The sequence below is a fragment of the Lipophrys pholis genome (genome assembly GCF_963383615.2).
Source record: "Lipophrys pholis genome assembly, chromosome: 9".
Classification (NCBI taxonomy): Eukaryota; Metazoa; Chordata; class Actinopteri; order Blenniiformes; family Blenniidae; genus Lipophrys; species Lipophrys pholis.
In genome coordinates, this window is record NC_137639.1 from 21,550,122 (window position 1) to 21,575,428 (window position 25,307).

The following is a 25,307-nucleotide window of genomic DNA, read 5'->3' on the forward strand; positions in this document are numbered from 1 at the left end:
TAAGTTTTTGTCAAATTCTTACGTGGGAACGTGAGTGTTTTTTCTTCTTTTTTTATTTCATATTGTATTACAGTTACTCAGATTAAACTGGTTCATTAACGGTACATAACCGGCGATTGTTAAACTGTAACAGCTATATGATATACGCCGATAGCAGCTTTTGAAGAAACCGAAGAAGGGTGATATATCCAGACTGTTTCCTTTTTAAATAAAAAAAAAAAAAAAAAGTCGTGATTTAAAAAACATACAAACCAATAATTCAAGCAAAACGTAGTTTTTTTTATTTAAAACATTTTTTTTTTAAACTGCATGTTGAAACATATTGTTCAAAATGCAATGCATTGCAGTCAAGTGAACAAATAAGCAGAAAGAAGAAACCGAAGAGTAGATTGGAGGATCTCTACCAGGGGTCTTCACAGTGTGGGAGAGGAAGCTCCGCCCCTAAACACAGCTTGTTACTCTTGCTTTGTTTCACACCAGGTAGCTTTTCATGGTTGGATTTGTTAATGCTTAACTACTGTTGAGATACTTTGCTGTATCAATCTTTAATTGAAACATCCGGTGAGTCTCTGTCACACGGTTCTACACATTTTATAATTAAATGTGAGTTTTGACAATGTTTTCACCCTCTTAATCCCTTTCAGCATGATTTCCCCTTAAACATGGAAAAATCTTGTGCACCTTGACCACCACTTTTTTTCCCTGCTTCTGCAACCCCCCCCCCCCCCCCCCCCCTTCGCTGGCCTGCAGAAACGTAACCACGCCTTTCACTCAAAACAGTTTGTTTGTTTCCTGTCACTCAAACCGCTGTTACTGAGAATTCATGGGGTGATTCTGAGTTCAGAGTTAATTGTGTCTTACATGTTTATTTACGTTTAGTAAAAGGGTTTAAAAACTGATAAGTGGTTTACCTGAAAGTTGAAAAGTTTGTATGTTTATGTGCAATTGTTAATCTGTGCTAATGTGGTGCTGCTATCTGAATTTCCAACACAATGGTAACAACAACACACACAGTCTCCGACTATTTGTTTCCTTCTCGATACTTATCAGTGGTGTTTGGCACATCAGAGCACAACAGAAATAATTTGCATGTGATGCACACTAACCCAGTAGACATTATTCCAGGGAAAGAAGTGTGTTGGACCTGAACAAAATCCGACTAAATATGAATGAAAAGGTTTTAAATGCATTTTTAATATTTTTGCTGCTCAGCTTTGACCTGTAGTTGTTCTGCAATATAAACATGCAGCGTGCAACCTGTGCTGCATGTCTCAGCACAGCACGGTAACGGGCATGTGATTGTTGATGCATGTGTGTTGCACTGGTATTGAACAAACTGTGGCACTGTGGAGGTGTTCTGTCCTCCAGGACTGTGGCTTTCCAGGAGAATCGCACGTCATCGCAGGCTGTGTGACGTGAGCATGCCGACAGGAGCGTTATTTGACCAGCGTGTTGAGCTCGGGGGAATTTTGCATGCACGCCTAGAAAGATAAGATGGAATTTACATTTAAACAATTGTTGCTTTGCAGGAAAATGAAAAAAAAAAAAAAAGTTGGAAAGCTTTCCGCTGGTGGACAGAGTCGTTGGAGGAAGAGTCGTGCTCGAAGGGGGGCAGGAACAGGCACATTTTCTCCCAAAGATAGTGGGGCAATTAAGAAAGATTATAGTAAATTACAGGGTGGGAGGATTGTAACGACGCCTGATATCTTATCATGGAACAGAGTTTGGAGGTTATATGCGAGCCACGAGGCGAGCGTGAGCGGAGGCAGAAACAAGGGGACCTAACTTTCAAATGTACGAGCCAGAGGTTTCTGCAACCTGACCTCATCTGCTTGTGTGATCAGAGGTGGAGAAACGCTGCACATCATCCCTCAGGCGACAGACGGGAGGGAGGCTGGATCCAAGCCTTCACTTCCTGCTCTGCCTTCGACAGGGCTGCCAGCCATCCAGAGGAGAGTCCACATCATGCCTTGCAGGTGAGTTTCTTGTTACTATGTGACCTTAATTTTACTCTTTAAACTCGTCACTGTTGGGTTTTAGTGATAACTTGACAAAGCTACTGTATATTTCTTTTGTTGTGTCACTTGAGTCATTTCTTCCTTCTGTTCACGTCTTATCTTCTGAGTTTACCAGCAAATGATTTATCTCTTTAAACGTCAAAGGCCTTAATGATGCTGAATTAGACATACATGAGATAAACGGCTTATTTATCTGCACCCATTACAGTGTGACTTTGATAGAAATTAAAAGATATTTAATTGATTGAATAAAATATATATTGATGTACATAGTAATTCCAAAATAATGTGAAACTGCAATTAGGCCATAGTTGCATGGCTAACTACAGAGATAAATGTAAAAGATGTAAACCTCATGAAAATGTGCCTGATGGGAGACTAAGTCGAATTGTATCTCTGTCTTGCTTTGGTGTGTAACCACGGTTACTCACACAAACATCTACATCATGCAATTTTTGGGAAAAGTGAACCAAAAATAGCAAAAAGAAGTTCAAATATAATTTTTTATTTAAGAGTTCAAGGTAGTATTTATAGAAAAGCTCCTATAAAGTCACTATCATTCAATTTTTGTCACATAATTCATATACTGCAACCCAAAGGCCTTACAGAAATAAAAGACAAAACAATTTAAATATACTCAGTTTGAAAGACATTATATGGGAAAATTTGTTGAATTTAACAATTAAGAGCAAGATTTAATCAATGTGAGGACTAATGTGCTTTATTTATTGTTGGCAGCTTTAAAATTTTCCTGATTTTCTCTTGGGTCTTTTTGTGTTTTGGGGTCACATATGTCAGAGCTGTGGCGACTATTAGGTGTGCTTTTATTTTGCTACTGGCTGACGTACGTCTGTGGAACCTCTTGTCATTAACTTCAAGCACAATGACCAAGCTCACGAGGCTGGTGTCAAATTACAAGGACTCTGGCAGGCTACGATAAGTTTTTGGTTTTCAAGGATGCGGGTTTTAAAGAAAGGAGCCTAAATGTGAAATATTTCATAGGAAAAATGAAACAGAATTCTATGATTTTAAAAGGTTAAAATGAGCACAAGATATTTTTGCAGCTTGAGAAGTGAAGAGGGGAAGAGACACCAAAGCAACTGCAGCTCTGTAACCTCTCTGGAAAATCCTGTAATAGCTGGCGTTCACCACGATAACTGTCACCCACCTGCAGGTGTGTGTGTGTGTGTGTGTGTGTGTGTGTGTGTGTGTGTGTGTGTGTGTGTGTGTGTGTGTGTGTGTGTGTGTGTGTGTGTGTGTGTGTGTGTGTGTGTGTGTGTGTGTGTGTGTGTGTGTGTGTGTGTGTGTATGTGTGTGTTCATCCACTTTCATCCAAACTTTTTTCCCTACAAGTACTTTCCAAAATAATGTAGAGAAATTTGTCAACTTCACACATTTTTGAGAAAGTTTACGGCTCCACAGTTCAGTGAACGAATATTTTCCATACACCTCTTCTGGCTAAACGTGATCTGCTATTTAAATGCAGATTGCGTTTCTTTCTGATGTCATAAAAATGTTTGTGCCTTTTCATGACATTAGAGGAACATGTTTAGGCTTGCTGACTGTCCAGGCCTCTTGGTGGGGGTTGTGTGGGGAGGACTGGTGTTGCACTCTGGAGGAACTGCAGCCTGTGAAAAGCCTGTGCAGGCGCCTCTTGAAGAAGCACGTCTTTATCTGGAAGGTATTTGCTTCAGTGTGGTCTGAAGCTGCAGCTTCCCAGCTACCTGCCTCTGCAGCCCGGTGAAGAAGAAAGTTTGCCGTTGTTAATGGTTTACCAGCTGAAAGACACACACACACACACACACACACACACACACACACACACACACACACACACACACACACACACACACACACACACACACACACACACACACACACACACACACACACACACACACACACACACACACAGACGTCTGCAGTGGGGGAAGGTTGGAAGTGTAAATAGTGTAAATGAGGAAGTGCTCTGTGACCTTTGTGTGTTACATGCACATTACATGCACACCTGGAAGTAAAAAGAAATCAGACAACAGTGTTTGGCAGGCAGAGTGGAGAAGCTTTGCAGAAACTGAAAGATCGAGGCTGACAGACATGTGTGAAAAGAGAAAAAACGAGAAGCTCTTCGTATTTTATGCATGTTTGAGTTGTGTTACTAAGGTGGGGCTGCTGATTGGTCACTCCTGTGATTCAGATGAGTGAAACTATCGGAACCTTTAGCGCTGCCCCCCCCCCCCCTTTTTTTTTTTTCAAATAACCTGCAAAGAAAACAAAGTAATGGAACAGCAACGCTTGATTCTGCAGAGTCTAATCTATCTCATCTCATGAAGAGTGATGAGTTTTAGTTGTGGTCGTCATTTACAAATAAAGAAAACGCAGCAGGTTCTCTCTCCGTTGGAGGAATTCCGGCCTGTCAGCTATTTTGGTTCCTGTCTTGCTTTCGCTGTTTTGTGAAAGGGGATGTAAAAAGGAAGGAAGGAGAGAGCAAGTGCGAGAACGACAGAGAGGAGGAGAGGCTGACGTGAGTCGTCTGAAGGTCTCGCTGAGCGCCAGTTGTTTCAGACGCAGCTGAGAAGAGTAAGTGTTTCCCTGATTTTTCTACTGAGAGCTTGAATCGCAGGACTGAGGGAGGCAAGGAGGAGGAGACGGGGTGGACGCTGTGGGACTGATTGCTGTTTTGTGAATGTGCTTTTATAGGACTAGATAAAAGCTGATAATTGTCGTAGTGGGGAAAGAGGTGTTCTGTCTCAAAGGTCGAGTCAGTGTGTGAAAATCAAACGCACGAGTGACCACACCTCTGTTGTTAAAGTGAAGCTCCAGCGAGGAAGACGTTTTGTGTTCTTGATTTGATTTGCATTTAAGAGTCTGAGTCTGCACATGTTGCACAGGTACAAGTGATTCCTCACCGACTGCTGTTGTTCTCTTTGCACCAGAGGAAGTGAAGAGACGCCATGGTTCGGTGAGTCAAGCCCCTGCCGGACACTTCATTCCTCCGTTAGCCAACGTCGGCCGTGTTCTTTGAGTTTTGTTCAAGGCGCAACGACAACTTCTCTGTTTCCATTCCTCCTTCTCGGCTCTTGCACCAGCTGTTGGCCTCTTGTGCTCTGTTCCTCTATCTTGTGATTGGTGAAGCCTTGTGTGTGTGTGTGTGTGTGTGTGTGTGTGTGTGTGTGTGTGTGTGTGTGTGTGTGTGTGTGTGTGCGTGCGTGTGTGTGCGCGCGTGTGTGTTGTCCACTGTTTGGTCATGTAAAGAAAATGTGTCATAAACGACATTTAGTAAAGTAAGCCGCTAGATTGGCGCTTCCCTGGTTCTGAGTACGGTTCCTTATTTGATCTGACACAAACTTCTGTTTTTAAAAAAATGATTCTCTCTAAACTGCTTTGTTGTAAAACTCACTGACACTGTTCCAAAGTTAAAACTCAGTTTAAAACAGTTTTTTTTGTTTGTGTGTTCTGAACGTCACGCAGGTCATATGTAACTCCGCTCCTGTACTGTGGCGTTATGGTCACGTTCTCTGATGCATTGACATTCGGATCATTCATTGTTGGTTTTATAGAAGATTTATTAAGAAACCAGGTTGAGCAGGTTGATTTGCAGGTAACTGCTGTACTGATTTGTTTAATGAGCTCATGGATTGGTGCCTTCATCAAATGGTAACATTAAAAGTGATTTTTTTTAGGGGGGCTAAGAATTGAAGCTGTTTGACCACATGGCGATGCAAAGACATGTTATTGTTCTTTATTTTGGTGACACTGAGTAGTTTAACCCTCTGATATTAGGTTTTCCTGTATTGTTGGGTTACGCTGTGTATAGATATATAAACTAAATCATCAGTTATTCTAGTGAGCTTTCCTGAAAGGCACAAATGACGCATTTGTCCATTAAAATGCCATTATTAAGTGTCCGTGGGTATTTATTTCTAGTCTGTAGTCAAAGCTGGTTGCTTGTTGCTTGTGATGAACCCTAAAATAACGTTACGTTTCGTCGTATATGATCCATTTGTAATCCATTTCTGTGTCTTTAAATCCTACAATACTTCAAAATAGTGAGAGTTGCAGCTCAAATCACCACAGCAATGTGCCAAACATTATCTTCCGAGGATTGTCCTGTAACACCTTAAAAAAGAAAATCAGAATCATCATGACTCAACGCTCAGGAAATAAATGCTGAAATGACAAGTGTCATTTTTTTCTGTCAGGAGAACGGCCGAGTGGAAAAACTCTCCGAGGCAAACTGCCGTCACCACAGTCCTGAATAGGATGGAGAATTTGTTTGTACGACTGTTATGTGTTTGTATTTAATCCAGTAACTTTCTGCTCGCTTTGTTTCTCAGCCAAATATTGTAGAGTCAGACTCTGCGGAAGATCGACAGTGTCTAATGTAAATCTTCTCTGTTTAATTCTGTGTGCGTGTGTGTGTGTGTGTGTGTGTGTGTGTGTGTGTGTGTGTGTGTGTGTGTGTGTGTGTGTGTGTGTGTGTGTGTGTGTGTGTGTGTGTTTGTTTCTGCAGGTGGTTCCACAGAGACATCACTGGCCTGCAGGCCGAGGACATGCTGAAGTCTCGGGGCGTTGATGGCAGCTTTTTGGCTCGACCCAGCAGGAAAAATGTGGGCGATTTCTCGCTGTCGGTCAGGTAACGATCCTGCGGCTGCATCCAAAACGCGTTTCTCCCTTTCACTCCCAGTAACCGGCAGTCGTCCGCTGAATCCAACATGTAAATAGTTACACATAGTGAACAAAAGCAAACTTGTTTAAATTTGACTGCTACATTTACATTTATTTATCTCCTGCAGTGCATCTGTTGTGGTAACTATGAAGGTGACCCTACAAGTAAACAATAATGACTTCTGTATCTTAGCGGCATTATTCATTGATAAACATGATTTGTTAAAAAAACATGCAATCCTCAGTGAACATTAAGTTTCACCTGCAGCCTCGACTTGTCATGTGTCTCTGAGACAAAAGTCAAACTCTGTGCACATTGCTGATTAGATTAGATATTTCTTTTACAATCTTACAGTTAGTAGACGTGTCTATGAGAGGTTTTTTTTAGTCGAAGATTTGTCTTTCAATGCTTGAACGTAACAAAAATCTGTATTTGTTTGTTAAATTGGCATAAAATTTAGAACTGTAAAATGTAAAAAAAATGATTAAAGTATGTATTTATTTTTTCTACTGCCGCTGGTGATTTACAGTACTCATTTTAAATATCTCTGGCGTCCACAAAGATGCCGAGACCAGAAAACGAATAAACGTGACTCTTTAATGTGATACGCACAAATTTTAAAACCACAAGACTCGTGATACTTTTTAATCCACCAGTGTCACCTTAAAACCTACATGTCCCCCCCACCACGTAATGCAGGGTTTATTCATTATCCGTACGATCTGATAACTGCAGTCTTTGTATGGTAGAGCAGATGGCACGCAGACTCTGGATGTTCACACGTACGTGTCAGACTGTTATATCTGCGCTATGCTGGATATAGGGTCAAATCCATAGAGGGGGTTCAGCTGCAGTCTGAAAAATCAAATAATGACTGAAGGAGTTATTACAATACCACCAAATTCAATGAAGAAAATATTAAACGTGTAAACGTAGAAGAAAACAGTCAGAAAAAGGGAAACGTCGCACATTATTACTTCACTCTTGCTTTTTTCCATCGAATAAACTGACTGTCGGCTCAGATCCTGGTGCAACACATTGATAGAATGATGTTTAATCTGTTTGTGGTTATTTTATATAATTAGCTTCAATGTGTGTTTTTGTCTAATTTAGGTTTTTAATATCTTGTGTGTTCTTGATTTTTCTCATAATATTCTAATAATGATTGTGCTGTTGCTGCTGTCATGAACAGACTTTTCTAAAAGAAAAAAAACAACAACTATCAGCTTATGTACACAAAGATCTGCTTGCCTAAATTTAGTCATTGTGTTGATTTGGTCAATTCTTAATTAGAATATTTAAGCAAAGTAAGTAATCAATGGCTGATTATCTTTAAAAGAAAATGTAGCAAACCTTATTAATGAGATTGTATTTACCAATTAAAATCAAAACCACTAAAATACAAAAAAGAAATGAGTTGTGCCTTTATTTGCAAGTCCGACTAAATTTCTTCCAACCATTTTTCCCGATATTAGTCTTAAAATGAAAGGCAAACGACTCTCCCTGGTTTTTTCTCAAATGTTTTTACATATTACATATTATTCTTGATCATATACCTTCTAAATGTGTGATTTGTGGTCAAAAAATAAAAGCCTTGTATGTCTTCTAACCTGGAATCAAACATTTCTAAAGGTAAAACTCCGAAATGAGAACTATACAGTACATGATCATTGTGCAGTTTTATTCCTGCTGTCTGGAGTGACTTTCATGTCAAAAGGTCTTGGCCGTTGGCTTGGTGTCGCCTCACTGTGGGTTTTCTTGTCTTACTCAGGGTGGGCGAGGACGTGACCCACATCCGCATCCAGAACACGGGCGACTACTACGACCTGTACGGCGGGGAGAAGTTTGCCACGCTGTCCGAGCTGGTGGAGTATTACACGGCGGACAACGGCATCCTGCAGGACAAGGACGGCACCCAGATCGTGCTCAGATACCCGCTGAACTCCTCCGACCCCACCACAGAGAGGTGTGTGCAGCGTCTGAGGCTGGGACAATCTGGCCCGCAGTGTCTCTGGTTTGCTGAAATAGCTCCTGGTTAGGTGGTTGATTTGAAAATACAACCAGAGTTTCCTGCAGCTGCTGCGCAGAGAGCCGTGGAGGTGAGCCTCCTTTACTAGTTTGATGTTTCTATATTTTCCTCTTTGGGGAAACGCTTTCAGCCTCGTGAAGAAAAAAGAAAAAGAAAAAAAAAGTTTAGATGTGAGCTGGTGAAAATAAACATCCACACTGTCTGGCTGTCGAGGTATCGTCTCACTGCAGGAGCTGCAAACACACGTCCTTGACGTAGCATACATTTTTTATTTAGTGTTTGTCTTCAAATACAATAGATTAAAAAAAAAAAGGTAACACAACCGTTGGAGCAGGTGGACCAGTAAGTAAGAGGCTGTGGAGCGGTGTAGTGGTTAGCACCACAGAGAGGTTGGGCTCCGGGGCCTTTCTGTGTGGAGTTTGCATGTTCTCCTCCTGTGGGTGAAGGTTTCCTGCTGTTCCTACCCTTTATAGGACCATCATGGTCATGTTTATTCCAGGTATATTTTAGTTTGTTTGTTTAATTGAATTATATAGAGACAACAATCAAAGAATACTTTATCTAGTTTGTTTTAATTCACTTTTACTAATATCACACCAAATACACCTTTCATGGTACTTTTACAGAGAAAATCCCAACTTTCACACAAGCAAGCCCGGGCGCACATAAAGCTGAGCTCTGCACTGGACACTTAAAACTTGGACATGAGACGGTATCACCATGAGGATTTTTAACCTACAGATAGTAAAATATGTGTGATTTTGGTTAGTTTAAGGCTTATCTACACATTGTATCACATAGAAATGGCAGAAACTGTTCACATATGCACATATTTAAATTATCTTGACTTTGTTTGATGGAAATAGTCAAGCGTTTTCACTGATGGCAGTTTATAAGATGGATAGATGAACTTAAAAAATTTAAACAAACTTCATTTCATTTTTTTTTTTTTTTTTTAACGTAAGATTGAAATTATTTTTATCACAGTTGGTAATACTACTATATTATCAGACCACCAAATCAATGTGTTTTGATATCCAAGTAAAACTGCTGCCAGCTCTCTTGAATTGAGTTAAACTTGCTCTCTAAACTCTAAGATCACTACTCGCTGTATGTATAGTCTTTCACTAAAATATTGTGGCGTTGACAGCTGTTGGGATCCAGAGGCAACAAAAATATTATGAGAAAATGCTAGTAAGAGGCTTTTAGTTTGAAAAGTGATGTATGTAAGTCCACATGCATACAGTATGCTCACAGTGCTACACTAGGAGCAGTTCACTATGGTTTATTTTGTCATTTTAATTTGTTTTGAGTTCATTAAAATAGGATTAACTTCAAAAAATGTGTTTGAATGAAATAAATATTAGTTTTAAACTTTTATAACTACTTTTATTCATTGAAGGCCATATTCAATTTTGAGTTTCTAACAAATAATGCTGGTTATCAAATTCTTAAGAGAAATATTTGGACAGCATATTTTCCTAAGGGGAAAAAAAATCACATCAAAAGTGGGAAACTTTTCCATACAAAATTGTCCTCAACTCTACATTTATTTGCTTTTGGGAATTTTAAGAAATACCATAAGAATAAACAAGGCGCATGATTCCCCCATCAAAACTCTGACACTGAACAGCAATGATAACAAAATTGGAAAAAATGAACTTTTTTTTTTAATGAATCACATTTTTGTGAACTCAATTATGGCAAACACAATTAAAGATATAATAGCAACATTCCCTTTTAATGACAATGAAACATGCCGGGATTATTAAACACAATTGATCAGAAACATTAAATTGTGTTTCCATTTACTTTCACTACACATTTTCATAACAAAGCTGCACTCAAGTGTCGATTTGAAACAACAAACAAAAAAATATGAGATAAAACAGAATATGATTCATTTTAAAAAGTCTTTTGAAGGATCTTTTGAGGACGAGGCTGAACTGACTTTAGGTGGAAGCTCTCTTTCATAAATGTAGATAATACATTACAGTTTTCTGCTCGTTTATGAAATGCACAGGATTTAGGCGTTAATATTAATGTTTTTTTAATGTTTGAGTTTGAAGACATAAATGCTGGAGGTGTTTTTCCTCTCGTGTTTTAAGGTTTGTGTCTACCTAGTCAAGGTAAACCTGCAGAGATCTAGGAGAGTTCTTTCTACTTCCTACCGTACGTGTGAGAGCGTGTGCTATTTCACCCCCCTTCGTCCTTCTGTCTCTTGTCAGTCGTCTAACTTCCCTTTTGTTGCTGCGGTTGGAAACTTTTAAGTTTTGACACTTTTGAAAGCGATGGGCAGACCCTGCTCGTCTTCCTCTGTTGCACACTCCATTATGTTCTCACTCACTTGTTATCTTCCTCATCTAACCCCAAACTCTCAGTCCTCTCGCCTCAGCAGTTCTCTGCACACGATACTGTCAGTACCATGTTTTGAGGGCATGACCCAGTGGGAATGATCTACATGTTCTGATTCGGAGAACTTACCTACGCAATGCATGGGTTGACTGTTGCACTCGGCTTGTTCTCCGACTGGACCCTGCACCGCACAAGCGGTCCTACAACTTCTGCAAAACTACACTAACACTGCACTCTTCTTTTTTTTGTTCCCGGTATAGATAGAACTTACTGCAGCTTTGGGAATGTGTGCTCTGTGATTTCACATGAGGGTAAATCAGAGGCATTGAATGAATGTGGAGAAATTCAAAAATAGGGCCGACGTAGCAGCAAGGTGTTGGTGGTGGAGCATCGTGGAGGGGCCTTTGTGTAGATGTTACAGATCGAACAGTGAGTGTGGGCGGAGGGCAGTCTATAAATACCTTGTCGTCTTCAGCCACGAAATCTGTCATCAGAAATTTTCCGACCGCAACGCAGGAAGTTTAGAAGAAGAAATCGAGAACTGTGCCTAAAATTAAGCCGCGGACTGAACTGACTGAGAACACACACACACACACACACACACACACACACACACACACACACACACACACACACACACACACACACACACACACACACACACACACACACACACACACACACACACACACACACACAGTTTACCGGGATTAAAATCAATAAATGGAACCTACTTACAATGCCAACATTTACCATTTTAGGTGATATTTGTGCCCGTTGGTATTTCTTTCTTTGACACTGTACTCACATGTGCATAACACTTCAAACACATCTGTGTATTTCTGAAAATTGTTCAATTTCAAATAGAAACTGAACTCTGTGTTCTCCGGTGTTGCAGTCAGACATTAACTTGCATACACTTAATTTCGATATACAGACGCGTGGTGAGCCTTCTGATTGTGTCCCAGGTGGTACCACGGTCACCTGTCCGGATCGAAAGCAGAGAAGCTGCTGGCGGCACGAGATGAATCGGGGACCTTCTTGGTCAGGGAGTCGCTGTCCAAACCCGGAGACTTTGTCCTCTCTGCTCTGACGGACGAGAGAATGAAGACGGGAGAAAAGAGAGTCTCCCACATCAAGATAATGTTCCAGGTGGGCGCGTGCAGGATAACCTGTTTTCTTTTATTCCGGCGTTTTGCTGTTAATATGCAGAACTTGAAGATGCTGAAAGATTCTCATCAGATAAAACCGTCGAGGGGTATTCCCAAAGTTGTGCAGTGGACTTTAAAACAGTCTCATTTCCAGTCTTGTGCAATAAAAGTCTGTTGCTCTTGTACGAACATTTAGATGTTCACAACCACGGTTTTTTTTGTTTTTTTTCCCACGCGTTCATTCTTCTTTAAAACAGTAATACTCACAGAAACACACTTTCATACGCTGTCTGCGCTGCCTTCACCAGTCCCCACCATTACAGCATTTGCATTTTATTTTTAGCTGTGGTCGTCATTTAAATGAGAGGCATTGTTTGCACGCTCTGCTGGGCTGCAAAAGATTATTGTAAGATTACTGGAAGGGTCACTAAAGCCCATTTACAAGCATGTGGCAAAGATCAGGTGAGTTTTTCTCCCCTAATCTCCTGCGGGTGTTACTTTGGAAGATTTGAGATAAGTGCAAGGACAGTGATGCCCTTTACACTGAGGAAATCAGATTACCAGGGAGCACATTACATCATTTACTTGATTATAAAACAGTTACTCTGCATAAAGCAAAGATTTTGGGCCCTCAGTGTATTTTCACTGTCACTGTTTATTAATTAGGACTCTAAAATTGTTTTTCCATCAAGAATATAGGTCATTTAAAAACCCTTTGTGTTATATTTTCAGTTGGTAATGTATTATTTTTTTCATGATTTGATTTAATTTTCTTTTTTTTTTAAGTTTGATCCCATACCAGTAAAATAATTACAAATAGCCGTGAAATTATAATAATAATATTGTATGGGTAATGACAACTCCATCGTAACTTATCAACAACCACAATTTTCAAAAAATTTTTGTCGGAAAAAGTAAAATTACAATCTCAAATTCACAATTGCTGTAATTTGTAGAATACCTATTATGAATGACCTAATTCCTTTTTTTATTTATTTTTTTTAATTTTCATCCTAATTAGCACAGTAACTCTCTTCAGGATGCAAAATCTTTAGCCTTTTAATGTCATCAAGTTTGCCATGAGTCAACGTTTGACACCCCTGAGCTAAAGCCTTATTTTAATGCCTCTTTCTGTGCTCTTTTTAAAAAATGAACTCAGTCTGGGTGTGTTGCGTGTGTGTGTGTGTGTGTGTGTGTGTGTGTGCACAGAATGACAGGTACACCGTGGGAGGCTCTGAGACATTCGAAACACTGACGGATTTGGTGGAGTTCTACAAACGCAAAGGCATCGAGGAGATTTCGGGAAACTGGGTTCATTTGAAACAGGTGAGCGAAGACTGGAAGTGACACAAGTGGAACATTTAAGAAGTCGGCGAAGTGGCGACCAGTGAGCCGTGAACTTGGGATTTATTTTGATAGACGGCGACACACAGCCCACAGATAGGAAACATTACTCACACGTTTGTCTTAATGGCGATGTTTTTTTTCTTTCACCTCGGTTTTAAACATTTTCCTCCTTGTCCGTGTGCCAGCCGTACTTCTCCACCAGAGTGAACGCAGCGGATATCGACAATCGGGTGAAACAGCTGGACCAAACCTCAGAGAAGCAGAAGGAGGGTGAAGGAGAGAAGAGCAAGGCGGGCTTCTGGGAGGAATTTGACGTAAGAGAAAACCTGGTTTCAATTATATTTCCATCACATTTGATCTGTGACGTACGGCCCGCTGGAATCTCCTGAGGCGAGCAGTCTGTTGTTACAGGAGGTGTATGTCAGCTGTTTGCATCTCACTACTCCCTTAGTGTGGGGCCCTGCAGAGGAGGTGTACTACCATCTTGTGGTGGGGATGCACTGAATATACCTCAGTGCCATATTGCACAATCATTACTACTTGTGTAATCACATTCCTTAAAGCACCTCTGTAGGTGCCAGTACATCCAATAATCGGTCCAATCAACCTTTTTTCAACTAGTGATGCACAAGGAAACGGAAGCAAAATTATTTCCCCCCACATGCAGATCTTTTACATAAACACCCAACACAACTTGACACGTCATGGCTAACTCACATATTGTAGTCCTGCCCCCATTGTCCAGGTCTATTGGAGATGACGGGAATTATATCAAAGCACCAAGGTTTTAATATTTGCATGACATTTATGACTTTACATCTTGGGTTCATCTCTGACGGCATGAACACAAACGATGCTTACCTCTTGTTCAGCAGCTGCAAAACTCTCTAGAGCAAATGACCGAATGTAAGGCTCAAAAAAGACCAAGGAGAAAACAAAGGACAAAATGGTGTATGTATTCACCCGCTGAAATAGAAATACGTTAACTAGCATTAGTATCGCAATACCCTGTTATTGTGATGCACAGACTTGCAATTCCAAATTCCTTTTTTTTCTCCTCTCTTTTTTTTTCCTTTTAGTTCTTTAATTCCCCTTTTTGTTATTATTAACCTTTGGACTGTAAATATTCTCAGTCAAATATTATAGTAAGCAGATTTTGTTTATTACAATATTTGACTAAGAAACAAAGTGATGCAATTTAGACAAAGTGGTGACTGTAAATTCCTCCGCAGTGTGAATGTGAGTGACTGAATGACTTTCTGTCTATAGAAATAATGCAACTAATAATATTTGCATGTAAATAATAATAATATTTATTATTAATATTAGTGGGAGTCGCAAATCGAAAAATGATAAATACATTAATAATGATGATCAGAAGAATCAGAAGATAAACAAATTCTTCATTAAACAAAGAAGATTAGTTTAAAAAATGTCAAGATCATTTTATTTGTACTTCAAATAAATTCAATATTTGCCCACTGAAACACACTTGTTATCATTTTGACCTTTTCTTCCTGTTGGTCTTTTAATGGCTTGATGTGTCACTTCCTGTTAGTGTAACACTAAAAAAATCTCAAAATATTCATATATTCTGTGTGTTATTAATTCATGGTGTATAAATGAGAAGCATCACATCTCTCACCTCGGTTTTTTTTTTTTTTTTTTTCCATCAGGCTCTTCAAAAACTGGAGGCAAAGTTGAAGAAGAGCAGAGAGGAAGGTCAAAGACCGGAAAATAAGAGCAAAAACAGATACAAAAACATTCTCCCCTGTGAGTATCTGATCTTCTTATTTTTACCATCCGCATGTGTGTCTTTTTTTCTGACATGTGTCCTTCTATATTCCTTTTCTCCGTCCGCTTGTTTTCTTTCACCAAGTCAATGACACCAGAGTCATCCTGCGTGACGTTGATCCTGACACTGTGGGGGCCGATTACATCAACGCCAACTATGTGAAAGTATGTGTTTTAAAGCCTTTAATCACAATTCAACAAGTGGAGTTGCGATGCCTTGCATAGTCGTGGCAGTTGAAGTAGTATTCCAGTGTTTTGTGCAACAGTGGCTGTAGTGGTAGTGCTGATTGTGGTGTGGCCGTCATAGTGAATGTGGAAGCTGTTGCTGTTGTCATATCATTTCACCTCCTCACCGCGTGTGTGCAGAACAACTTGTGGGAGTCTCCAGGCCCGAAGGTTTACATCGCCACCCAGGGTTGCCTGGCGACGACTGTCAATGATTTCTGGCAAATGGTATGGCAGGAGGAAACAAGCGTGATCGTCATGACGACGCGAGAGGTCGAGAAAGGACGGGTCAGTATGAAAGCTACAACTGTGATTTTCTGCAAAATCTTCCAACCTCGACTGTTTTACTTTACTATTTCTACGACGTATTGGCTGAAAAACATTGAGAAACAAAAATATTTGAGAAAAATAGGTGGATTAGTTTGAGGCATCCGTTGGATTTTGTATGCAATTGGCTGTTAGAACAGTGAACGTGGACTAACGTCTTTAGCTGTAGTTTGCATTTCAGGTCATTATATAATAGGCTCTTTGACTTTTGTTGAGTTTATTTGAATTTGATGATTCGATTTGATATTAGCAGGTGTGTAAGATTTTAGATGTAGGAATATCATGTACTGTAGGTGCAAGGCTGTTAAACATCAGTAACTCTTCACTCTTGTAATGGAAGGCTTGCCAACTTATATTTATGATCCAGGCTGATAACCTTTACTCTCATTACAGCACATGTAAAGAATTTGCCTCAGTGCAGCAGGATGGCATTAAACAAAGCAGATGAATCACAAATAAGAACACCAGCAAAATGCACAAAATGTCAATAATATAGAATCCAAGTGGAATAGTTTGCAATTGAAAAATTATGCAACGAAATGGCAAATGAAGCCACAAAAACTGTATAGAAGGGAAGACATGATAGATTTATATGTAGTACATCTCTCTCAGGTGGCTTTTTGAATGTCCTTGTGCAGAATAAGTGCGTGCCGTACTGGCCCGAACTTCACGCCTCTAAAGAAGTGGGAGCCTTCGTGGTGACATGCGAGTCGGAGAGGGAGGCAACAGATTACAAAGTGCGGGTGTTGAGTATCGCTCTTGTGAACAAGGTAACCCTCAAATAGCACCCCATCTCTACGCCCGCCGCTCTGATTGATATCAATCCAAGTTTTTATGATTACCTCATTGAGACATGCTGATATGTTTTTTTAATGATCTTTATTCTCAGCCAAAGCATTCTCGGCCCATTTGGCACTACCAGTACCTCAGCTGGCCTGATCACGGCGTCCCTCAGGAGCCGGGCGCCATCCTCAGCTTCCTCACTCAAGTCAACTCCAAACAGGAGGAATATCCCAACTCTGGGCCCATGATCATCCACTGCAGGTATACTCCACTGCCGTCAGGGAGGAAAACCCAATTCCAAACTTTATGGTAGGACGTATAAAACGTCTCGATTTGTTGAAAAAAAATCACGTTAGTGTTGTTTTTAACTCAGCATACCATAAGTTTCATAATATCCTGGGTAAGTTGATAATACTTACAGGGATTATGCTTTCTGGATTAAGATTAGCAGTCAGTAAAACAAAAGGTTTTGAATCCACTGACAGTTTATCCTGCTGTAATTCCCCCTGTGTGACATAAAAGACCCTACAGCCTCGTGTGCTTTTGAAAAGTTGTGGTGAAAAGATTATGTGAACCCTGTTTTGAGTATTCCGGTATGAATGCATGTTCACAAATGCCGTGTTTCCCTGAACTTTGAACCGAAGGTCACGCATGCTGAAGGTCCAGTCTACCTGCTGTTGGTCTGACAGTGTAAACAATACTTTTTATGATTTAAAGACACAAGACTTCAGAAAACTCAGGAGGACTAATCTTCGTGTCCCAGAAAAATGTATCCTGCTTCATTCAAAATGCAAAAATTATCTTAACAACCTTTAGATTTTTTTTATGTAATAACGCAAGATACCCCTTCACAAAAATTGTGCCAAACCAGGAGCTCTCAAATTTTCGGCCCGTTCCTCACGACGATCATATTTGTGGATCATCGGCAATATTTCTGTTACGTGGCTTTTTCTGCCGTTATGTTCAATGTTTGCTGCATTCTTGTTGACTGAAACAAATCGGAGCTTTCCCTTCTATTTGTGCAGTGCTGGAATCGGAAGAACAGGGACGATCGTGGTGATCGACATGATCATTCAGACAATTGACACTATCGGTAAAAGTGTTTGATAGGATGTTGATGGATACAATGAGAAAATCATTATTTACCTTCCCCCTTTATTTTATTTTTAATTATCCTGTCTCCATCTGGTTTACCATGTAGGAATTGATTGTGACATCGACATTCCAAAATACATCCAGATGGTGCGAGAGCAGCGCTCCGGGATGGTCCAGACTGAAGCTCAGTACAAATTCATTTACCTGGCTGTGTCTCAGTACATACAAACCACAAAGGCCAAAGACTGTGCCTACATGGTGAGTAAAGAGCATGTTCACAGTGTCCGTTGGAAAGTTGACAATGACTAATGTGCTGCACGGAGGTTTGAGTGACAAATAACTGTTGTAGAGGCTTAAGATCTGTTTAATGAGACACACTATAGTCGCTCGTTGTCCTTTTGAGGACAAATAGCAAGTCACCATGAGGACAAAAATAACATTTTCAGTTTCTAAGGTTATCATTATCACAGGAGGAACTATAAAATCTCTCTTCCGCTCACAGTTATTAAAGCTACTTTACACAGCAGACTGGAAGAAAAACCACATCAAATTAATGTATTTTCGTCAAACTTGTTCTTTAAACTTGAAGCTCTCCCACAGCATACTGACACAAAGGTGTGTTTGTTAACCAGTCATTTTTTATAGGTCTGCAACTGTCAAACCTGTTACACCTATGGTCTTACACTCCGGCTTGTTTTATATTTTTAATTTGTTGTGACTACACATGAATGTAAGTCTGCAGGAAACTGATAGAAATTAATCAATGTCCATAAATGACATGAAAACTGAACCAGTGTGTCTGAGAATCATAATGATTATGTGAAATAGTGAATTACATAAGTAAACACACTATAAGACTTTTTTTTTTTTTTTGCTGGACTGTGAAAAAAAACAAAACATGAAGAAACAAAAAAAGGAAAACAATAGAAATATATGTGTCAATAGGCCTTTGCACTGTTAGTTGCTGATTTAAACAACGGCACCGATTGGTTCAATGCCAGCCTAATGATATGTTATCAGACTGCTGCTTGTGGAAGATGAACGTTGACCCAGATGCTCTATACAACCAAAATAACAGAGCGAACCAGTCGCCTGACCTCTCACTGTGTTTGACTGAGTGTCTATCAGTCATTTGCTAAACTCCTCTGTTTTTCCCTTCCTCAGGAAACCGACACCGAGTATGGAAACCTGCCGTTCAAACACCAGCCGGCGAGCAGGAAGGTGTCAAAGTGAGTCTGGGTTTGTGATTTGGATGTCACCCATATGTTCACACCTGTCCGCTAAACCTCACGCCACGGCCCCATTTGCTCTGAACTTAGTGTCGTCAGCTCTAAAGTCTTTGGTGTTCACAGTCTGCATTGAGAGTCCAGCTTGTCCAGACGCTGTAAACCACAGTAACGTCTGCCATGGAATCACAGCAGGATGTGTTATAAAAATGTGGTTTTCTGGCTCATCATAACATCTGCAGACTCGAAAATGACGTAGGAATAAAAATGATGCAAAAGAAAGCAGCAGATATAGCGTACCCTAAATTAATCCAGATTAAGTCAAGAAACTCCCAGATAATACATTTCCCACAGAGCAACTTCATTTTTTTTTTCCCATTTTAAATACTTCCTGTTGCATCACACGTTATAAATAATAATAATAATAACTTTATTTATATAGCACTTGTCAGAACACATGTTGCACAAAGTGCTTTACCGTAGAAACACAAAATAGTCGCTTTAAAGTGAACGTATGATATTAGACAGAAATGCGACAGAACCCGGCACAATGTTGGATATTCTCTGCAGTTCACAAACAGGATCAGGACTCTGTTCGCCTGTTTTCGTGGCTGAAAATGTTTTTGTGACCTCTGGGCCTGTGAACCACTCATGTACAAAATGCACTATGTTCTAATTAACCAATTAGAGAGATAATACGACACACTGACACACACACACACACACACACACACACACACACGGACTGATCGAGCCCTTAGCACCGCAAACTCTGACCCAGTTGGAGCGCTGCACGGCGGACCGGCAGCTTTGAGTGAGGGATTCAAGGCTGGTCGGTTTGTTAAAATCGCTCTCATGCCGCAGCTCCTGATCGTTAACCTTTCTGGTCGCCGCCAGGTTTTTCTTCACAGATCTATGTGGAGCCAGTGTCAGCTGGTATGAAATTGAAAGTGCTGAACATCTGAAGAATTCATTGGTCAGTCTTTTTCTTCTCTCTCTCTCTTTTTTTTTGTTTATATAGAGGTAAAGAGGAGGTCTACGAGAATCTGTCCAGAGGAAAGAAAGACTTGAAGAAATCAAAGTCAGACAAGAAAAGCGGCTCCGTGAAGAAGAAATAGATGCTGCTGAGAACGTTTATCAAAGTGTGTCATGGTGTATTTATGCAGGTATTCTTTTATTGAAGAGGTCTTTCAGTGGAGACCACAAATGATATAAAGCTTTTGTTTAAAAATAACATGTTGATGTTACATGTTACATGTTTCACAGATATGCATCATGCATGTGTGTGTCAAAATAAATGCCGGTTGTGTGTTTGTGCACTGTCTGAGCTGTGTTGTTTTATGTCTCTTATTTGAAGAAATGTGACAGTCTAATTCATTTACGGCTTAGTGTGGAGAGTTGTTTTTTTTTTGCTACGAATGCACCAGTTCAACACCTGTAAAACAGAATCTTATTTTTGGTTCATATTGGTGCAAAAATGCAAGAAAAGGAGTCAGACATTAAGTAGGGTTTCTAAAACTCACTTTAAATCAGAATGAGCCATCTTAGATGATAAAAACTAATGGTTTCAGCTTTTAGGTATGAGCCAGTTTAATCTATTTGTTTAGTACAAATAGTCGAGTTTAATTTTTAATTTGACAAACTACTTTAACCTTTTTTAAGAAAATACAAAACAAAAAAGGAATATTATAGAAACAAGATTAGTTGTACACAATAAATCATACAAAGAAATCACTAGATAAATCCCCTCCTACCTTTCATACCAGAGGTTTATTTACAGGTTGGAGAGCATAACAAATAACTAGCCTCTGCACTCAGTGACAATATATTGTTTTCTTTCTTCTGCATCAAAATATTAGGTTGCCGCAATTTTTGCACGTCGTTAAATGTGAGCAGGAAGTCACACAACACAAGACAAACTCTAAAGCCTGAGAATAACACTCAATGTTGAGAGGGCAGCCTGTAGTTAGAAAATGACTTAAGAAATGCAAACAAGATGATAAACATATAGCAGACAGTCAGTAAAAACCATGCAGAGCAAAAACAGGTAGGTCATGGACATATTAGGTAAAAGAAGAAGAAAAAAAACTATGTAGTTGAAAACTAATGCGTTGTATTGGTTAAGAACAAAGAGGAAGTAATATTGTGACATGCACTCATCACCACTTGTGCAAATGTTTTTCTTCTCTAAACACCTCAAAGTCAGGGGCGGAGCTTGATCAGGATGGTGCGATACCTCCAATCATGTACCCCCCCAGTTGTCACTTCATCATGTAAAAGCAAGTATAACTCAAACCTGAAAATGATTTCAGCAGGATGTGTCATTGAAATAAAAGAATAGTACACTTTGTGATCAGGGATGATGTTATAATGGTGCTTTTGTTTTGCACCACTGAAGCTGTAAGGTAAGCAGAGGGACAAGTCCAAACTAGTATGAATGCTGCATCCTCTTTATAAAGACATAGAATTAAGATACTTTGTTGATCTCTTGGCCTACTTTTTAATTCATTTAGCACACATACGAAGAGCAGTGGACAGTTGCAATGCGTTGTCGGGTCTGAAGGGCTTTACAGAGAAACCCTCAGTGGGATTCATACCAGTGACCTTTCAGGCACAAAGCCGCTTCTCTAACCTTATTGGGAAAAGGGTAACACAGATTAAAAAAAAAAAAGTGAACGAATTGTTATTCAGTTAGAAGCCTTATATTAACCCTCACAAACCCAACGCATCTATCTACATCCACCCCTGTTGAAACTCTCAATAAACAGATTTGTCTTCATGCAATCAACAGGCTCTTGCTAAAGGTTTATGACTGAAGTGGTTCATTCCCTCAGTTTTCTACACTCTTATATCCAAACATCAAGAAATTGTGGGAACAAAAGGCCCAACTGATGATGATGAGGAGGAGGAGGAGGAGGAGGAGGAAGGCTGTGCAGTGTGTGGATACCTTCCTGCAGTTTGTAATGCTGGTTAAGTCTGATTACGAGACCAAACACTAGTTTGCTCCGTTCATCATCATCATCCTCATCATCATCATCATCATAGTCGTCGTCGTCGTCGTCATTATCACTCCACCCACTGCATGTTTTAAGGATCTGAAGCACCTCCTCTGGGCTGCAACTGATCCCTTTGAGAAAAGCTTCAATAAAGATGACGGAACCTCCTCCTCCTCCTCCTCCTCCTCCTCCTCCTCCTCCCTGCATGTGGTCCTGCTCAAAATCCCCCGCTCGGCTCCAGACTTCAGTTAGTCACAGTTGACAGGAAACAATTGCATCGACTCCTGAAAATCTCCACTACAGAAAAATTTTCTCTTTCAATCTGCGAGGCGATCTGCAGCAGCTCCGACTTTTACGCAACAGAAACGCGAGAGAGCCGCTTCGCTTTTACGCGCGGCTCATCCAGGCTTTGTCCACAACGGTTGCGCAAGTGTAAAGTGATATCAGCCGAGGAGACGCCTCTCCTGCAGGATCCGGACCGCAAAACAAGAGAAAGTTTCTGCTCGTCTGAACGGATCAAAAGAAGAGGGGAAAATGGCCAAGCCTAATTACACTGGCACGTATAATATGGTGGAGCAAGAAAACATGGACTCCTACCTCTCTGCTCTAGGTAAGACCTTTTTTTCCTCTTTTTTATTTTTTTTAACTTAATGCCTATAATAGTGTCCGATTAAAACACATTCCCTCCACTCAATGCTTGGTTACTTGTAACTGGATTTGTTGCAGAGCATTAATCTATAAAAGTAATCTTCAGTGACTGATTTGATGTGGACCATCTTCATTAGTGTAATGAAAAATGTCCACCTTGTCCTCTGGATGACCCCACTCTCTCTCACAGTGTGAGTCCTCTGAGGAGGAAGCAGACAAAGCACCTCTCACAAAAAAACGTGAAGCTGACTGCCTCTCATGTTTCATGACATTATTTCTCCTCTCTCAGATATTAATATCGCCCTGAGGAAGATCGTGTGCCTTTTGAAGCCCACTAAAGAGATCACTCATGACCCGGCCACAGGAGTCATGAAGATACGCACCATCACCACTTTCAAGAACTTCAACATGGATTTCACTATTGGCAAAGAGTTCACAGAGGACCTGGGAGCTGTGGATGGCCGTACCTGTCAGGTGTGTGTGTGATTTCTTGAAACCTATTTCTGAATATGCACGCTGGAGCAGGAACAGACTCCTTAGTGGATAGGGAGCAACCTTACTTCTTACACAAGCTTTTTCTTTGTGTTGATCCACCTTCTGCTTTGATTTCTGTGTTGTAACCACCGCCTGCTGTTTAAACCTCAGCGTGACCCTGCAACAAGTGTTGTATGGTTGTGTGGGGGAAGGAGAGAATTGAAATGAGGAGAAAAACCGTTTGAAATGCAAGAATTAAAAAGCAAATGAGAAAAATAAAAACACGCAATTCTATTAGTCTGCCTTTCATTCTACACAAAGCTTTCTTGTTCCTTTTGGAAGCAACTTTACATGCGAAGCGCGTACACACTCACACGGCTTGTGTGTGTCTCTGCAGACGACGGTGAGCTGGGATGGAGACAAGCTGTTGTGTGTACAGAGAGGAGAGAAGGAGGGACGGGGCTGGACTCACTGGCTGGAGGGGGACAAGCTGCATTTGGTAAGAATGAATGACTTGAAAGGAGGTGAAGAAGAGGCCAGCGCAGGGTGGGAGGGAGGAGGAAGAGGACGGAGCGATGAAAATGAAATCGTAAAGGGCAAAAGATGCTGCAGTTGATTCGCTGAATGACTGAAGACATGCAAATGTTAGTCACTCATTGCTATGGCCTGTTTCTGTCTTCATTGGGACAGATTTGTGGCGTTTAGTGCAAACTAAGAAGTGGCAACACTAAGCAAACGTGAAAGAATCAGAAATGTGCGTTTAAATCAAGTGCAACAGAAACTCCAGGGTGTTTTTCCATTCTGAAAAGAGCTTATCGATCACCTCTCGCTGCTAATTAAGATTTAGAAGAATCGGCATTGTTTCCCTGAAAGGCTCCCACAAGGATTTCTAAGACTTTTGTTTCAGTGAGGACAAAACCAGGTTTTGTTGAGGCTCAGCTCAGGAGGGAATTGGGCGAGAAATCCCAGCGAGGATCAAGCTTTTTAAAATGATGGATTTCAGAGGTTACGTGGGGCAGGAGGAGGGAACATGGAGAGACTAATAAAGAGTCAGTGAGTGAGTGAGTGGGGGGAGAGCAAGATGAAAAGATGAGAAAAGTAGATGCAGAAAGAGTGGGAGACGGATTATAAGGCCAAAGGATGAAAGAGGGGGGGTTAATGGTGTTTGGATACAGCCCTGTGTGTGTGTGTGTGTGTGTGTGTGTGTGTGTGTGTGTGTGTGTGTGTGTGTGTGTGTGTGTGTGTGTGTGTGTGTGTGTGTGTGTGTGTGTGTGTGTGTGTGTGTGTGTGTGTGTGTGTGTGTGTGTGTGTGTGTGTGTGTGTGTCACTCATTTAGCTTCACTTTGATGTGTCAAACCTGTGTTACTGATTCTCATCTGTTAATTTACATTTCTTCTCTTCCCCTCTTTCCACCCCTCCTCTGCAGGAGATGAGAGTTCAAGACATCATCGCCAAGCAAGTCTTTAAAAAGGCCAATTAATACTAAGGTTGTTGTTTGGTTTTTTTTCTTTTTAGAAAAGAAAAACATCACGTAAAAGGCATCTGGTTCAAGCTCTGATTCATGTTTGATGCATTTTCTTATAGTCACTGGTAGTTTGTTTGTTTGTTTTTTTAATGATCACAGTAAGACTTGAATATTTGTTCAAGTATTGTTCTGTTTGCGAGCGATGTTTGCAAGGAGAGCAGCAGAGGAAACTGACTTTGTAAACATTCCTGCCGTGACTTCATCATATTGTACAATCATTTATCTTCATAATGTCTCCATCGAATCAAACGTCTGTCATGTTTCTCTTCTGCAGCTTCAATACACCTCATCCTACTTGAACCTTAAGAAACTGTGTTTTCTCTACATTTTACAGTCTTATAATACTCATGCATGGTCAGTATATACATTATAGTATTCTTTAAAACATCTCTATGTACACCAATCTAAATATCAGCGAGAGGCTGGAAAACATAAGTTAAATGAGACGTCTGTTAAATGTAGACCTGCAATATCTCTTTATTAATACTTAAGGTATTTCACAAGTTTCATCAGCTCATTTCGACCTACGGGGTCTTAAAATAATTTGAGAATATTTTAATATATTTTAATATATAAAATTTTGCACGTCATATAATTTTGATGCTGTCCCACCAGGAGGATTAGTATTGTGTTTCATTGCATTGACTC

At 40.3% G+C, this 25,307-nt stretch overlaps 2 protein-coding genes across 4 annotated transcripts; both read left to right on the forward strand.

Moving 5' to 3' along the window:
• The first annotated feature begins 1,717 nt into the window (after positions 1–1,717).
• ptpn6 (protein tyrosine phosphatase non-receptor type 6) lies at positions 1,718–20,340 on the forward strand. Of its 3 annotated transcripts, none has more exons than XM_080470960.1 (16): positions 4,023–4,595; positions 4,907–4,977; positions 6,529–6,651; positions 8,456–8,650; positions 12,037–12,220; positions 13,429–13,545; positions 13,752–13,880; positions 15,243–15,339; positions 15,446–15,525; positions 15,727–15,873; positions 16,551–16,682; positions 16,802–16,956; positions 17,721–17,788; positions 17,897–18,048; positions 18,955–19,019; positions 20,038–20,340. In XM_080470960.1, exons 2-16 carry the CDS (start codon positions 4,970–4,972, stop codon positions 20,132–20,134), a joined length of 1,749 nt encoding a protein of 582 aa, XP_080327086.1. In that variant the 5' UTR covers positions 4,023–4,595; positions 4,907–4,969; the 3' UTR covers positions 20,135–20,340. The 3 variants fall into 3 exon arrangements, with proteins under 3 accessions (XP_080327085.1, XP_080327086.1, XP_080327087.1); XM_080470961.1 differs by having other exon boundaries at positions 4,046–4,595; positions 4,952–4,977; XM_080470959.1 differs by lacking the exons at positions 4,023–4,595; positions 4,907–4,977 and adding an exon at positions 1,718–1,976.
• Positions 20,341–21,998: 1,658 nt separating this feature from the next.
• On the forward strand, positions 21,999–25,160 carry rbp5 (retinol binding protein 1a, cellular). The gene is made up of 4 exons (XM_080472399.1): positions 21,999–22,622; positions 22,950–23,134; positions 23,532–23,633; positions 24,561–25,160. The coding sequence occupies exons 1-4, from the start codon at positions 22,547–22,549 to the stop codon at positions 24,612–24,614; spliced, it is 417 nt and encodes a 138-aa protein (XP_080328525.1). The 5' UTR covers positions 21,999–22,546; the 3' UTR covers positions 24,615–25,160.
• The last annotated feature ends 147 nt before the right edge of the window (positions 25,161–25,307 follow it).

Coding starts and splice junctions, on each gene's coding strand:
- ptpn6 (XM_080470959.1), top strand. Junction 8,651..12,036: donor TCCGACCCCACCACAGAGAG/GTGTGTGCAGCG, acceptor ATTGTGTCCCAG/GTGGTACCACGGTCACCTGT. Junction 13,881..15,242: donor GCTTCTGGGAGGAATTTGAC/GTAAGAGAAAAC, acceptor TTTTTCCATCAG/GCTCTTCAAAAACTGGAGGC.
- rbp5 (XM_080472399.1), top strand. CDS start 22,547: ATGGCCAAGCCTAATTACACTGGCACGTATAATATGGTGGAGCAAGAA. Junction 22,623..22,949: donor CTCCTACCTCTCTGCTCTAG/GTAAGACCTTTT, acceptor CTCCTCTCTCAG/ATATTAATATCGCCCTGAGG. Junction 23,634..24,560: donor AGGGGGACAAGCTGCATTTG/GTAAGAATGAAT, acceptor CCTCCTCTGCAG/GAGATGAGAGTTCAAGACAT.